Here is a 14,052-nt window from a genome sequence, read left to right as displayed (position 1 = left end):
TTTCAGACTAATGACAATGAAATGATCTTTCTTGACGTTCTAATTCTGATACCAACTTTTACCATTTCACTGCAGTCTTTCACATCAGACAGCTTTCCTTTCTCAAGGCTCTTTATTAAACTACCCACATCTCATATTCCATTTATATTTCTACTTTCTTGCACATAAACCCTATATAAGGGAATTAAAATTATGTGATAATACCTTCCATTTATTGGGCACCTATTAAATGCCAAGCACTGTGGTAGGCACTTTATATATTGTATATTATCTCTGAACCCTGCAGCAAAGTCTACAGGGTATAACTCATTACTCTCACTTTGCAGGTGAAGAAACTGAAGCTGAGAGTGACTGAGTCTGGACCCTACAGTAGTGAGTGGCAGAGCTGGGATGCAAACGTACATCTGCTTAGCCTCAAAGCCAAGGTTCTCTCCAGTGCACAGCACCCAGTAATAATGCGTATTGTATTAGCTACTGGAAGGTTTTTAATAAAAATCTTCATTCTAAAGTTATGTATTTTAACCGTTAGCATCCTACTTTTCCTCGGCTCTTAAAGGGTGGGTTGGTGGTCTAAGGTGATGAAATTCAACCCTAATACAAATGCAGTGCCCCGATATCATATCCCTGACCAACCTAAGGAGAATTATGGCATATAATGGACCCTTGTGTTCTACTGCCCTCTCCACCTGGTCAGCTCTCAAAGGAAAACAAAATTCATATGATCATTGAGGTCTAGAAATTAACTTTTATTTTAAATCTGTCAAGAACTCCTGGCAGTTATTAAATTTATTAAAATGATTACATATGGCAAAACAAAGAATAGAGGTAATTCTATTTCTCTACAACATAAATTATGAGTTAGAGTCTCAGCAGCTGACTCAGCATTGTTGAAGATGCTTTTAAAGGTCGGGGGGACTTTGATTTCCAGAAAATGTGAAAGCAGCAAAAGAAAAAGTAAAGTAAAAGTAATTGCAATTGGAGCTATTATGCCAGGATGTGCTAATTGTCAAATCGCCTTGTTGTGTTTATAGGCCAGACTCCAAGCTTTGGTATTTAAAGAAAATCATGTGAAGAGCTGTCCTATACTGGCTTGTCATCCATGGTTTATAACATAGAACAAATCTGTTGATTCTTTTTGAAAAGATAGTAAAAATGAATTATGACTAATTCAAATTAAAAAACAACCAGCATCCATTCATCTAACTGAAATATGTAAAAACAAAAACAATTTTATTAAAATATTTAATACCAGAATAACTTATAATAGTATGAAAAAGAGTGAAGTACTTGTCCTTAGTTTTCACTGACATGATCACATTTTCGAAAAATTGTTTTATAAAGATTCCAAAGTTTTATCATGGATCTGTAACTATTTAAGGATCTTGTAAACCAGAAGAACTCATACTTCATCTGATCATACAGTCATAACTTACATATCTTGCTTTGCACTTACTCTTACTGCAAACAGCAATTTAGAAAACAAAGTAAAAATATATATATGTACAAAATATCTTAATATCAAATTATTTTCATTACACTAAATAAACCCAATCCCCAAATGTTATGTTACATGAAAAAGTGTCCTACAATGTATATCAAGACTGATACTGTCCATGTATCAACTAGAGCAGCCTCTGGTTTTAAAAGCATTTTGCAAAATAAAGAAAAATGTCACCACGTGGCTGCACTGTTGGCTGTCATTCACACTCACAAAAGCGCTTTCCAGTTTCAAAAAAAATTTATAAAATAGGTTACATACTCAGAAAAAACATCCCGCCATAAAAGAGACAAATCCTTTTTACTTCTCTGAGCACAAATATTCTGTTATATTTGGCATCCCTACTGTTTATTCAAATTTCAAGCCTCCCCAAGCTGATTAGAATATTAACGTTTGATTGAAAAAGATCTTTCTTGATATTGATTATTCTCACTCCACGATAGTCTAATTTAGAAACAAAATGTTCTTTCTTTTAATACATGATTTCACCTTAATGTCCTATTTGGCAAAAGTCAGAGACTGTTCAATGTTTTGTTTCCCATATGTTTTAAATTTAAAAATCAATTTTGTGTGTATATGTATATTCACATCGAGATACATTTCTTTTATTACCTTGTTCTCAATGCAATATAAGTTGTCCATCAGCAACTGTAATTTGAAATGGACCAAATAAGAGGTTTTTAGCTATTCCATATGAAAAACAGTTTCCATTACAAAAAACACTGAACTCTAATGCAAACAGGATTATGTTTTTAAACCTAAACTATAGTTTTAGTTTTATACGGGAACATTTCGAGTTATTTAGATAATAAACTTTTTGAAAACTTCGGCAAAACTTGAGAAAAAGAAAATCCAAATCAATTCTGAAGAGCATTGTGGTGTTTTCCAGCAGTGCTTAAAAACTTCTTTTCTGATCACGTTCATTGCCATTTTTCTTGAATGTACACATTATGTGATCCCTGAACCTTTTATTTTGGAAGTTTGTAACCAACCAGATATGCAGGCAAGATACGTGCATAAAATTCTCACTGTCCCTCGGCAAAGCACACTGAACAATTTTAAATACTTCAGAATTTTTTTTTTTTAAAGGAACATTTCATTTGGGCTGAACAGATTTCCAAGTTTTAACATGTGAATTAGTGAATACATTTCAAGGGCTTTCAGCAATTATGGTTTGAGTCCTGGCGTGGGTAGGTCCATCTGGAATGGCACTCACAGTCTCATGAGCATTGTGGTGTTGTCATTTTGAGGCACAGCTGCTCTACTATGCCCACGTTGCAGCTTATTTTCGGGAAAGCAAGGCACTTACTGTAATAGCAATGCAGACATTTTATGCATACTTGGAGTAACATAAAATAAGTTAATATTTTTGATTAAAGTGAGGTCTTATAATTTATACGTCTTTTATAGAAGCAACTAAATGATATATTTAGGACGATTAAAAATAGGAAGAGGCTTGAAAAGGAGTCATCTTCACTGCTGCTCCAGCCCCTAGGATGAGGGTTTATGAAAAAACACTGATGTGAAGAACAGCCATCGATCTGAAAGGTGACGAACTCTTAAAACTGCTGCACCAGGGGCACTTTGACCGTCTTCACTTCTGCAATGTGGGACGACTTCTGGATAATGCAGCTGGTGGTCCCCTGCAGCTTGTCTTTTCCCTGTGCGAGATTTGTTAAGGCCATGGCTGCATTGATCTCCTTCCAGTACGTGTCGTCCTTGCTTGGTCCCTTTCTATTAGCTGCACTACATTTAAGCAGAACAGAAAGAAAATAATCAAATTCACTGCAGCGCACGTAGAGAAGACCACCACTGAAAAGCACAAATGGCAAATAAAAACATACCGCTCACCTGTCACCCTTACTGGATCTATTTTCCAGAGTGTCTGTAAAGAAAAGCAAACATCTGATTACTTTTCTTTTCTGCTATCTTTTTGAATCCCAGGCCTTTCATCATTAATTACGAGGAATGAAAGTTCATCAGGAAACATGTTGAAAATTGATTACACTTTTTTTTTTTTACGAAGAAGGTGTGAAAAAAAATCTCTTTGCAAAGAAGCGGGAATAAGATGAGAACAGGTAATACAGAATAAAAAGTGGCTCTCATAAACATACAAATATCTGCGGTCAGTTTGTTCTGAGACACTGATTGGGCATTTTGGTGAGAAGGGCGATGGCACAGGGAGAGAGTGCTGACCGTTCCGGGGCAGGTTCTGGTCTCACCCCACTACTCGCCGGCCGTGTGCCTTTGGGCAGATTGTGATGCTGCATGAGGTCTGGGGTACAGTCTCCTGAACTATAAAATAAAGGAGCTCCTAGGTGATCTTCAGGGTGCCTGTGGCTTGGCAGTCTATGATCTCATGGAAATCAAACCTTCATCTCAGAAACAGGACTGGCAGGTAGTCCCCTCTGGCGAGTTAGCCGATGAATAACAGACCCAGTGCTGACAGCAACGCAGGACTCCTGGCGGATTGGAATAAGCAGGCACTGGTCTGTGAGCTCCACACGGACCCCTCATCCCGCAGGACAGGAGAGCCAGGCTTGCTGCTTCACTCGGAGCACGAATGTCTATCAAAACCACACCTTATAAAGGAAGATGAAATGGGTTCTTGATCCGGATTAACCCTCTCTGGGGGAGCTCCTCTGGCCAAAAGAGCAAGGTATCAGGAACACAAAAATAGACATGCTGGAGGGAAAGATTCCAGAGGGTAAAGGGGGGCAGCGGCATGGAACGGGAGGTTAGAACACAGAGTGGGGCTGGAGCTCCCAGCAGCCTTAGAGACGCCAGAAGTACAGCAGTTAAACCTCCGCCACCAGCACCACCACCATCAGCGACAAACACCATTGAGAACCTACAGAACGAAGCCCTGCACCCCACACAGGAAGCATGGGGACAGGGAGTTTGCTCACAGCGTCTCTGGGCTCCACGGCCTCTGGAAAGCTGGCTTTTCCTGCCCTCAGTTCCCTCCCTTTGTTCTCCTCCCCTAACTCCCTGGCAGTGCTCAAAGCTAGTTTGCCGCGGTGCAGCCTCATCTCCAGCCCTGGGCTCCCAGAGAGTCGTGGAACTCGGAGAGACCTGGGGGGGAGATCAGGAACATGATCATGATATAGTCCCAGCAGGGCGACATTTCCCAGGGACGTGACCGTGTCGACAAGGCAGCTAAACCTTGATGCCCTCGATGGATGAAAAGAGTCAGGGAAAGCTGTTAACACATCCTGAGTCAGGCCAGGCAGTGTAGACCGGGAGATAGTAACGGTCACCTTGAGCTCTTTGCACAGCCTTTCACTCAGGGCCACCCTACCTACCCTGCCGAAAAAGAAGACAAGCAAACACAACAAAAGCGCGTAGTGAATAAACGGCAAGGTTGTCACGAAAAGTAAGTGAGATGAAGTGTGTCTGGCCCCAAATGGAACAATAAACGTTAGTCCCTTTGGTCTCCTTTCGTTTTAGGGATCTTTGGAAAAATAACTGGATTCCTGCGTAGTTGGTCCCCCTCCAGAGCCCTGCTAGCCTCTGGATCTTTCGGCCCCTATGAGGTAGGCCTGGATGGTTAGCTACACCTCTGCTGCTTGATAATTTTGGAATTATAATATTGCTTATGTAAACAGAAGGAAAAGAATGACAACTTTGAATTCACAGGACCCTCGTAACCCTCGCTTACAGATCACGTCCTACATGTGGGCACAACTCCAAGCACTTTGTGTCTTGGCTTATCCAGCATCAGTGTCTCTGCTGTCTGTCAAGTCTTTCTCCGTTTGGTGCTATTAACTGCAAATCTCTGCTCAATAATGACAGATACAAGGCACTACCAGAACAGAGAGTAAGTCAGTGCCTTTGTTTAGGACAAGAAAAGCTAACAACATTGGACATTTTACAGAGAGAAAAAAAAAACGAGTTAGGCCTTTGCTCAATTTTGCCCACAAATTGCAACAATTCTGTTGCCAAAGTGAAGCAATAGGTTATGGAGATATTTATCCAATGGAAAGACTTGGCAAAAGCAGAATAAGTTCCATGAAGGTTAAATAACATTAGGGAAATAACAAAACATAATTCAGAAAAGACCATGTAACTGATGCTCTGGCTTACGAACGAAGCTGTCTCGCATGTATACAGGGGACCAGCATCCGATTCCCCACCTGGATGGGCAACAGAGTGCAGACAACAGGAAGGAAGCCCGTGGCTGCCAACTCTGTAGGTGGAAGGAAGACACGTAGGTCCCTGGGAAGGTCCACGAGAGCTGGTTTAAGGTGAAGTGTGAACTAGGGTGTTCTGCATCCCCGCGGCCAGCCAGACGCCACAAGCAGCAGCCCCCATGGCTGCCTACCAGGATCCTGCCACCAAGAACCAAGCTTACTACGGCCAACCGTGAAATTATAAAACTCTGCTTACTCTTGGAGTGTATGTGTTTTACAGTTTGGTGCCTATGAAAATACCTTTGAAGTGTAAACACAGAGACCCCGATCCCCGTTCGGGTATTCTTAATTAGTTTCACGAATGTCAACAATGTCCTCGCAGCAAAGATGAGTCCTGTAATTTATTTCTAAGGCAGAGAGGGCACTCAGTTCAATGTCATTTGGTATGGATTCAGGTTCCTTTCCCAGCAACAGAAGAAAAGGCTTCATAAAAAGGAATGAAGAGAAGACACACTTTGCTTCTCTATCAGTAGTAAATGTTCAAACAGCATGTAACGAAGTTCGATGTCAAAGATTTCAAACCAACAAGCAAAAGCTGACTGCTGGGGGGTCAAACGCTGCTTTGGGGGCATCTCTGTGCCGAGGGTAGTTTCGGTGCAAAACTTCAGCTGGTGCTGGAAGGGCGTGCTTCTGCTGCTGCTGGCGAGCTGCCCGCGTCGCCGGGGTTCTGTGCGTCCGAGAGCCACCTCCTGCAGAGCAGCGGTTCCCAGAAGCACCAGCAGAAGGGAGACAGCAGACAGGGGCCCTTGTACTCTGAAACATTTGTACTTTTGTAGGAAAGCAAAGGAGTATAAGCATCTGGCAATCTGGGGAGACTGTTCTCTATTCCTGATGCTGAGATGAAACCTGGGGAGACGCCCCAGCGGCTTCAGAGAATGGAGGTCGTTTGAGGGGGACTCAGACAATTTACAATCCGCTCATTCTATTAAATGTGCTAAATGTGGAATGTTCTTTTTCATGTGCTCTTTTCCTTTGAAGTATAAACTCACCGGCGCTTATCTGGTTCAAGTATTTTGTGTCTCTTCGGCCAGTCGTCAGTATTTAAGCAGCGGTGGGTTTCTGGGCCACCACTCGACGCCACTTCAGCAGACAGGAGGTCTCTCACCAGCCCCCTCCAGAAGCGGCGCCCAGTAGCTCAAGAGAGGACGTGACAGGAGCAGGAAGGGGTCTGAGCAGACGCCCGCCCGCCGTCACTGCCCAGGCACAGACCCGGGTCCGAGGCCAGCTCAGCTGCCTCTCTCACTCTGCAAGTAGCTTGGCTCTGCCGGTCCCACGTCTGAGCTAAAATGCCTTTTTAGATCCCAAGGTTCCAAAAATCAGCTACGCTGTCAATTATCATAAAAGCAACTGGTTGGCAGGAACAACTTACTGAACCAGCCAAAAGAGCGTGTTTTAAGACCAAAAAAGAAAAGGAATGAAAAAAAGAGATGCGTCGTTAGGAAAATCTTGGATGCTGTAAAACCCAAACCATGTTGAAACTTAAAATGGGGCTATCCTCAGTTTGGACATGTGTTTCCTTATAAAGTTAAGTAGAGAAACAATTATCAAGAAAATTCAGTTCTACTGCAACTCGAGATGTGCAAGCACAAAGCCCTGTGGGCAAAGTGTCCATTCAAGTTTGAGAAATGCAGTTTAGAAATATTCATTCTGATATATATTCCTGAGGTAATAATTCTAGTCGTAAAAAGAGAAAAAAATATGGCCAAATCTTTTGCACTGAGATTTTTTTTCAAATTTAATCAGTAAGTCTTGTTTTAAAATGTTCCACAAAATACTACTCACACCACTGAAAGGTAAATAAAATTAAGATTAAGAAAACAAGTATTTTAAATTACATAATCTAAAAATCATGTATTATATGTTTCCCTAAATTAAAATGGAAAGAGAGCTCCAGACGCTTGACAAATGTGCCTTCTCACACTTGGTCGGTTTGGGAGCCGCTGCTGGAGACAGCAGATGTGGACAGCCAGGCTTCAGTGTTTCTGGTCTCAGGGGTCCCAAGAGACCCTGGCGCACGAGACCAGTTTCTGGAGCTATTTACATACTTGGAACAACTGAGATAAACCACGAGGCTCTGGTGAGTCGGGTAGATATAAAGCCTCACTGAATATTCTGAAATACCGATCGCTCCAGATTTGCAGGAACTCACACCAGACAGCATCGACCCCGTCTCTCTCTACTTCCCCACACACTGGATCTGGGCGGGGCTCACACACCCCTACAGACTGGTTCCACCGCGGCTGGACATTTCTTTACTTTTAAAAATAGCATTTGTCGTTGTTCTCTAATAAGAAAGGCATGCAGGTTCGCTGCAGAAAATCCAGGAAAAAGTGTAAAAGAGAAAATAGAGGGCACTGACGGATAACTCAAATTAATATTTGGATGTACTGACTCCCAAAGCAAGTTTATATACATTTTTTAAAAAAGAGTCACTTTGTACGTGTTTTAAGATTTTTTTGATGTGGACCATTTTTGTGTGTGTGTGTGTGGTACGCGGGCCTCTCACTGTTGTGGCCTCTCCCGTTGCGGAGCACAGGCTCCGGACGCGCAGGCTCAGCGGCCATGGCTCACGGGCCCAGCCGCTCCGTGGCATGTGGGATCTTCCCGGACCGGGGCACGAACCCGTGTCCCCTGCATCGGCAGGCGGACCCTCAATCACTGCGCTACCAGGGAAGCCCTTGATGTGGGCCATTTTTAAAGTCTTTATTGAATTTGTTACAATATTGCTTCTGTTTTATGTTTTGGTTTTTTTTGGCCGCAAGGCCTGTGGGATCTTAGCTCCGCCACCAGGGATCGAACCCGCATCCCCTGCATTGCAAGGCAAAGTCTTAACCACTGGACCACCAGGGAAGTCTCTGTATGCATTTTAGAACTTGCTTTTTCACTGAACTTCTACATCTTCCTTACCCTACCCCTTACCCTTTTGTTAACAAACGAGATAATAATCTATCATTTGGTTTCCCCTGATGTGGCAATGTTTTTTGTTTTGTTTTCTTTTTTTGTTTCTTGTATTTTCGCCTGTGAAAAAGAAACGGCTTGAAAGAATTCAAAATCCAGCTTCGCCCGGTTTAAACTTGAATTTTGAGAGTCTCGAATGTTACAAGAAGGGGTTATCTTTAAAACAACAATTACTAGCATTTCATCATTTAAGCAATCTCAGTTGATAAAGCCACCTTCAAAGACCATGGCAAGGTCTAATGCATTATTTACACAGAAAGCCCATTAAACACCTTTTCTATACCTTTTGCTAGTATTCTAGACCATAGAGATACAAAAAAATGACTTTTTTCCCTCATTATTTAATCTGTAACATCAAAAAATCAGTCCAAATCACAGAATAGGAAATCTAAAGCTCCGCTGAGCTCATCCTCAGACTTTAAATTAGACATTTTAATAGATGTGACACCCCTAAAATCACTCTTGCATCACCAGGACTGAATTGCTGCTAAGTAACTGCTAGACAGCCGTTGCTGCATCACTTTAGGGGAAATGTCTGTGGTCATCCTCTCTTTGGGGTAGTTAGAGCTTTTGAATAAGTAAAGATAAATCATCCCAAGTGATTTTGCTCAAAAAGGAAGGATAAAAACCTACCCAACAACCTGTAACACTTATCTGTTGATGATTAAACTGCTTTTTCCAGTGCCATGGACTGAAGGTGAATTACACGTTAAAGCTTCAGCATGACAGGAAGAGATTGCACCAAAACTTGGTGAATATCAAGGCTATCGCTCATGGAAGGATTAGTGGAGCCCTTCGGAATAGTGAAAATTATAAAATGAAACCCGCCTCATCTTCATGGATGGAGCTGGTATTTCTTTTCCCTTTGCAATATACTAGTTAAATTATTTATCCTGAGGCCTTAAAGAATGAGTGGCTTCCAAAATTATTTCAGAGTTTAAAGAAAATCTTTTCCAAAAATTAAGCCAGTGTTTTCTCCAGCCATGACTTCCACCATCTGGAGAAAGATTCTTTTCCTTCCTGCCACCTCTCACGTGGGCTGGCCTCTCACTATAGCTAATAGTGCCCAGATGTCCTGGATCCGCAGGGTCCCCACCGTCAGCTGCCTTTCTGTCAATGCGTCCTCCTCTCGATCTCCTCCCAGAAAATAAAAAATTAGAAACCACAACCCTCTCTTCTGGACCAATAGTGAAGACTGGGGTAGCTGACACCTCAAAGCTTTCAGGATAGGTTATAGTTCCATTAACAACAGCAGAACATCTTTATTGTTCCGGGAGCACCCATGACCGTGGCTAAACCTCTAAGTGTCGATGGGCTCCCTATCATTTAGGGAGCTACATAGCTGTCCTACGGCTTTTCTGATTATGTGGAGGAAAAGAACTTGAGGCCGGTGGCTCCTTATTAACTCCCAGCTGAACCTCTGTTCTGGTAAAACGCACAGTTATTCTGACCTCATCAGTCTGGACTGGAGGACTAAAGGCACAGGAGGTGGGATCTGTAATTTGAACGTAACTTTTCAAATAAGCGGAGTACCACCCAATTAGAATGTCTCAACTCCACTTTCCATCTTCTCCACTAAAGATATTAAAGGTTCTCAATGCTAAGTTACTCTGTGCTCCAACTTTCACACCTGGAAAGCAGGGCTAATCACACTAGACTCAGGTTATGAGGACTTCATGTTTTCCAGAACACTTAGAAGAAAGCTTAAGCATGTATACCAAGAACTATATAAATCCTTGTAAACATTTCTAAAAATTAACCTCTCCTCTCACTGTATTTTTTACATCTAGAATATGGGGCTGAATGTTAGTTCATCAGAAAAAACAGTGTTGTTCAGAGATTTAATATGAAAACCATTATGTAAGGATGAAATGCTTTAACTCTGGCCAAAGCCCACGAGCACAGATGAATGCATTAATTGTGCAGAATCTATGCTCTTCAGGGACAAAGTGGCTTTTCTGATGCCATTTTGTGCCAGAGCACGTGACACGCCAAGACGAGGGGCACTGGAGGCACTGGGGCCACTGGAGGCACTGGGGCCACTGGGGCCACTGGAGGCACTGGAGCCACTGGGGCCACTGGAGGCACTGGGGCCACTGGGGCCACTGGAGGCACTGGGGCCACTGGAGGCACTGGGGCCACTGGAGCCACTGGAGGCACTGGGGCCACTGGAGCCACTGGGGCCACTGGAGCCACTGGAGGCACTGGGGCCACTGGGGCCACTGGGGCCACTGGAGGCACTGGGGCCACTGGAGGCACTGGGGCCACTGGGGCCACTGGGGCCACTGGGGCCACTGGGGCCACTGGAGGCACTGGGGCCACTGGAGGCACTGGGGCCACTGGAGCCACTGGAGGCACTGGGGCCACTGGAGGCACTGGGGCCACTGGGGCCACTGGAGGCACTGGGGCCACTGGAGCCACTGGAGGCACTGGGGCCACTGGAGGCACTGGGGCCACTGGAGGCACTGGGGCCACTGGAGGCACTGGAGCCACTGGGGCCACTGGAGCCACTGGGGCCACTGGGGCCACTGGAGCCACTGGGGCCACTGGGGCCACTGGAGGCACTGGGGCCACTGGGGCCACTGGAGGCACTGGGGCCACTGGAGGCACTGGAGCCACTGGAGCCACTGGAGGCACTGGGGCCACTGGAGCCACTGGGGCCACTGGAGGCACTGGGGCCACTGGAGGCACTGGGGCCACTGGAGGCACTGGGGCCACTGGAGGCACTGGGGCCACTGGGGCCACTGGGGCCACTGGGGCCACTGGAGGCACTGGGGCCACTGGAGGCACTGGGGCCACTGGAGGCACTGGGGCCACTGGGGCCACTGGGGCCACTGGAGCCACTGGGGCCACTGGAGGCACTGGAGCCACTGGGGCCACTGGAGGCACTGGAGCCACTGGAGGCACTGGGGCCACTGGGGCCACTGGAGCCACTGGAGGCACTGGGGCCACTGGGGCCACTGGAGCCACTGGAGGCACTGGGGCCACTGGGGCCACTGGGGCCACTGGGGCCACTGGAGGCACTGGGGCCACTGGAGGCACTGGGGCCACTGGAGGCACTGGGGCCACTGGGGCCACTGGGGCCACTGGAGCCACTGGGGCCACTGGAGGCACTGGAGCCACTGGGGCCACTGGAGGCACTGGAGCCACTGGAGGCACTGGGGCCACTGGGGCCACTGGAGCCACTGGGGCCACTGGAGGCACTGGGGCCACTGGAGGCACTGGGGCCACTGGAGGCACTGGGGCCACTGGGGCCACTGGGGCCACTGGAGCCACTGGGGCCACTGGAGGCACTGGAGCCACTGGGGCCACTGGAGGCACTGGGGCCACTGGAGCCACTGGAGCCACATTAAAGAGTATCTAGGGGCTTCCCTGGTGGCGCAGCGGTTGAGCATCCGCCTGCCGATGCAGGGGACGCGGGTTCGTGCCCCGGTCCGGGAAGATCCCACGTGCCGCGGAGCGGCTGGGCCCGTGAGCCATGGCCGCTGAGCCTGCGCGTCCGGAGCCTGTGCTCCGCAGCGGGAGAGGCCACAGCAGTGAGAGGCCCGCGAACCGCAAAAAAAAAAAAAAAAAAAAAAAAAGAATATCTACGAACTGGAGTCACATTAAAGAATATCTACGAACTTTACGTGTCTAATGGATTTTGTTACTTCATTTTCTCAAGGGGAATATTGGAGATGTCACCCCAGATGTTTCATCCATGAAAGCTAGGTTTCTAGCCAAAGTCTCAGAAAATGACTTCCTAACTATACCCGAGTAACTTCCGTGTGTGCCCGTGCGCTGCAAGGGGCGCGAGTTGGTTATAAAAGCGTTCCCTTCCACATGCAAGTTGGGCTACTAGTTCTGAAAACAGGGTGGTCTTACTCTGACTCTCAGCTGAACTTTAATTCTGTCCCAGTGTCCCAACACCGACACTCATCCTCTAAGTTCTGCAATAGCACAAGGGCTACATAACAGCCGCCACACCACAGGTCTAGGAGGTTAATGTTTAATAAATATGTAGCTGAATAGTGTTAGGTTACAACGTACTAATACAACTTTCTTCAGCAAAAAAAGGCCTTTTAAATGGAAAAATGTGCATTTGCTATCATCTAGAAACTGGCTGGAAAGTCTGGCTCCATCCATGTATTTTCAAGCTCTTCAGTATCTCTGAAAAATCAAAAAGTACTTTTGCTTTGATATATGAACTGAAGTGTATCTTTGAGTTGGCTCACATTATGGCCATGCTTTTCAAATTCCTTAAATTACCAGAAATGACACTTCAGACTAGGAGATCTTGCTGTTAAACCTGTCTGAATGCATTAACACCAGAAATGACACAACAAGAGAGGTGACGTTCGCCAACCCCTTGGATCTTCCAGAAGAGGTGCAAGTGACAGTTCTCTACTCACAGTTCGTCTGCTGTACTTATTAATAGAAAAGAAGCATATTTTAGACATAAGATGAACAGTATTACGAGTCTTTCTCCTACATTTCAGATACATTTTGATGCTCCTAATACACTTAAAATGTTAAAATTATACTTGGCATGTCAGTGTTCTATGTTCACACATTTCTACATTTAAAGGTTCTGTGATTTTCTGCTTTTAATTTCAGAAACAGTCATTTGAAGTCTAAACTAGGGTGGGGAAGGACTTTCAAATGAAAATTGGGAAGATTTTTGTTGATGTTGTTGAAGGTGGGAGAAGCTGAAAAGCAGGGAGAGGCGTAAAGATGAGGAAGAAGGCCTTGCGGGCCTGGGCCGTGGCTATGGGTCCGAGTGTCCCTAGTCTAGAGGTCTTCTGATGACCCGATCTGACCAGAGAAGACCAGATAGTCACTAGGAATCGACACCCCAAACCATTCATTAAATTCCAGTGGCATATAGATCCTATCTCCCTGCTATCACCTAAATGTAGGATACAAGAAATTTCTAGAAGCGAGTAGGGGATAAGTTGCTTTCACCTAACAAGTTGATCTATTTGGGGAGAAAACAAAAACATTTCATAGATCAAACCCACCTTTTTGTACAATAATTTCTCTAAGGCACAGGATGTATCTTAGGACCATAAGAAAATAGCTGGCGGTTTCACTAGAAACAGGGCGTCGGGTGAGTCATTTATGTGCATCGCATCTCAGGTTCACCTATAAAATGGGGATAAGAGTAACCCCTCCTTCCCGGGCTTGCAGTGAGGATTAAATGAGGTGCCCAGTGTAAAGCTTGTGGAACAGAGCCTGGTGCACAGGAAGGGCTTTGGCGTCACGACTCCCTGAGGGAAGTGAAGCATGGCAGTCGACCTTTACCCGCTGAGGGGGCCACCCCAGGTCCCTTGGGGGTGCCGAGGGTCCTATGGCTCAGTAGGATCCGTCGGGGCTGCGTTTAGTGAACCAAGTTCCTGATTCTACCTTCGTATCAGTAGCAGA

At 45.5% G+C, this 14,052-nt stretch overlaps 1 protein-coding gene across 1 annotated transcript in view; it reads right to left on the bottom strand.

Moving 5' to 3' along the window:
* Window positions 1–2,794: 2,794 nt before the first annotated feature.
* MKX (mohawk homeobox) overlaps window positions 2,795–14,052 on the bottom strand; it is a 60,111-nt gene continuing 48,853 nt past the window's right edge. The window contains exons 5-6 of the mRNA XM_060121874.1: window positions 3,350–3,383; window positions 2,795–3,244 (exon numbers count right to left, since the gene is read on the bottom strand). Of these exons, the coding sequence (XP_059977857.1) occupies window positions 3,058–3,244; window positions 3,350–3,383 (221 nt within the window). The 3' untranslated portion in view covers window positions 2,795–3,057. The remainder of the gene's footprint in view (window positions 3,245–3,349; window positions 3,384–14,052) is intronic.

The sequence above is a fragment of the Lagenorhynchus albirostris genome, chromosome 1 (genome assembly GCF_949774975.1).
Source record: "Lagenorhynchus albirostris chromosome 1, mLagAlb1.1, whole genome shotgun sequence".
NCBI lineage: Eukaryota > Metazoa > Chordata > Mammalia > Artiodactyla > Delphinidae > Lagenorhynchus > Lagenorhynchus albirostris.
Note: the sequence above shows the minus strand (reverse complement) of the source record. Positions and strands in the feature narration are given on the sequence as shown.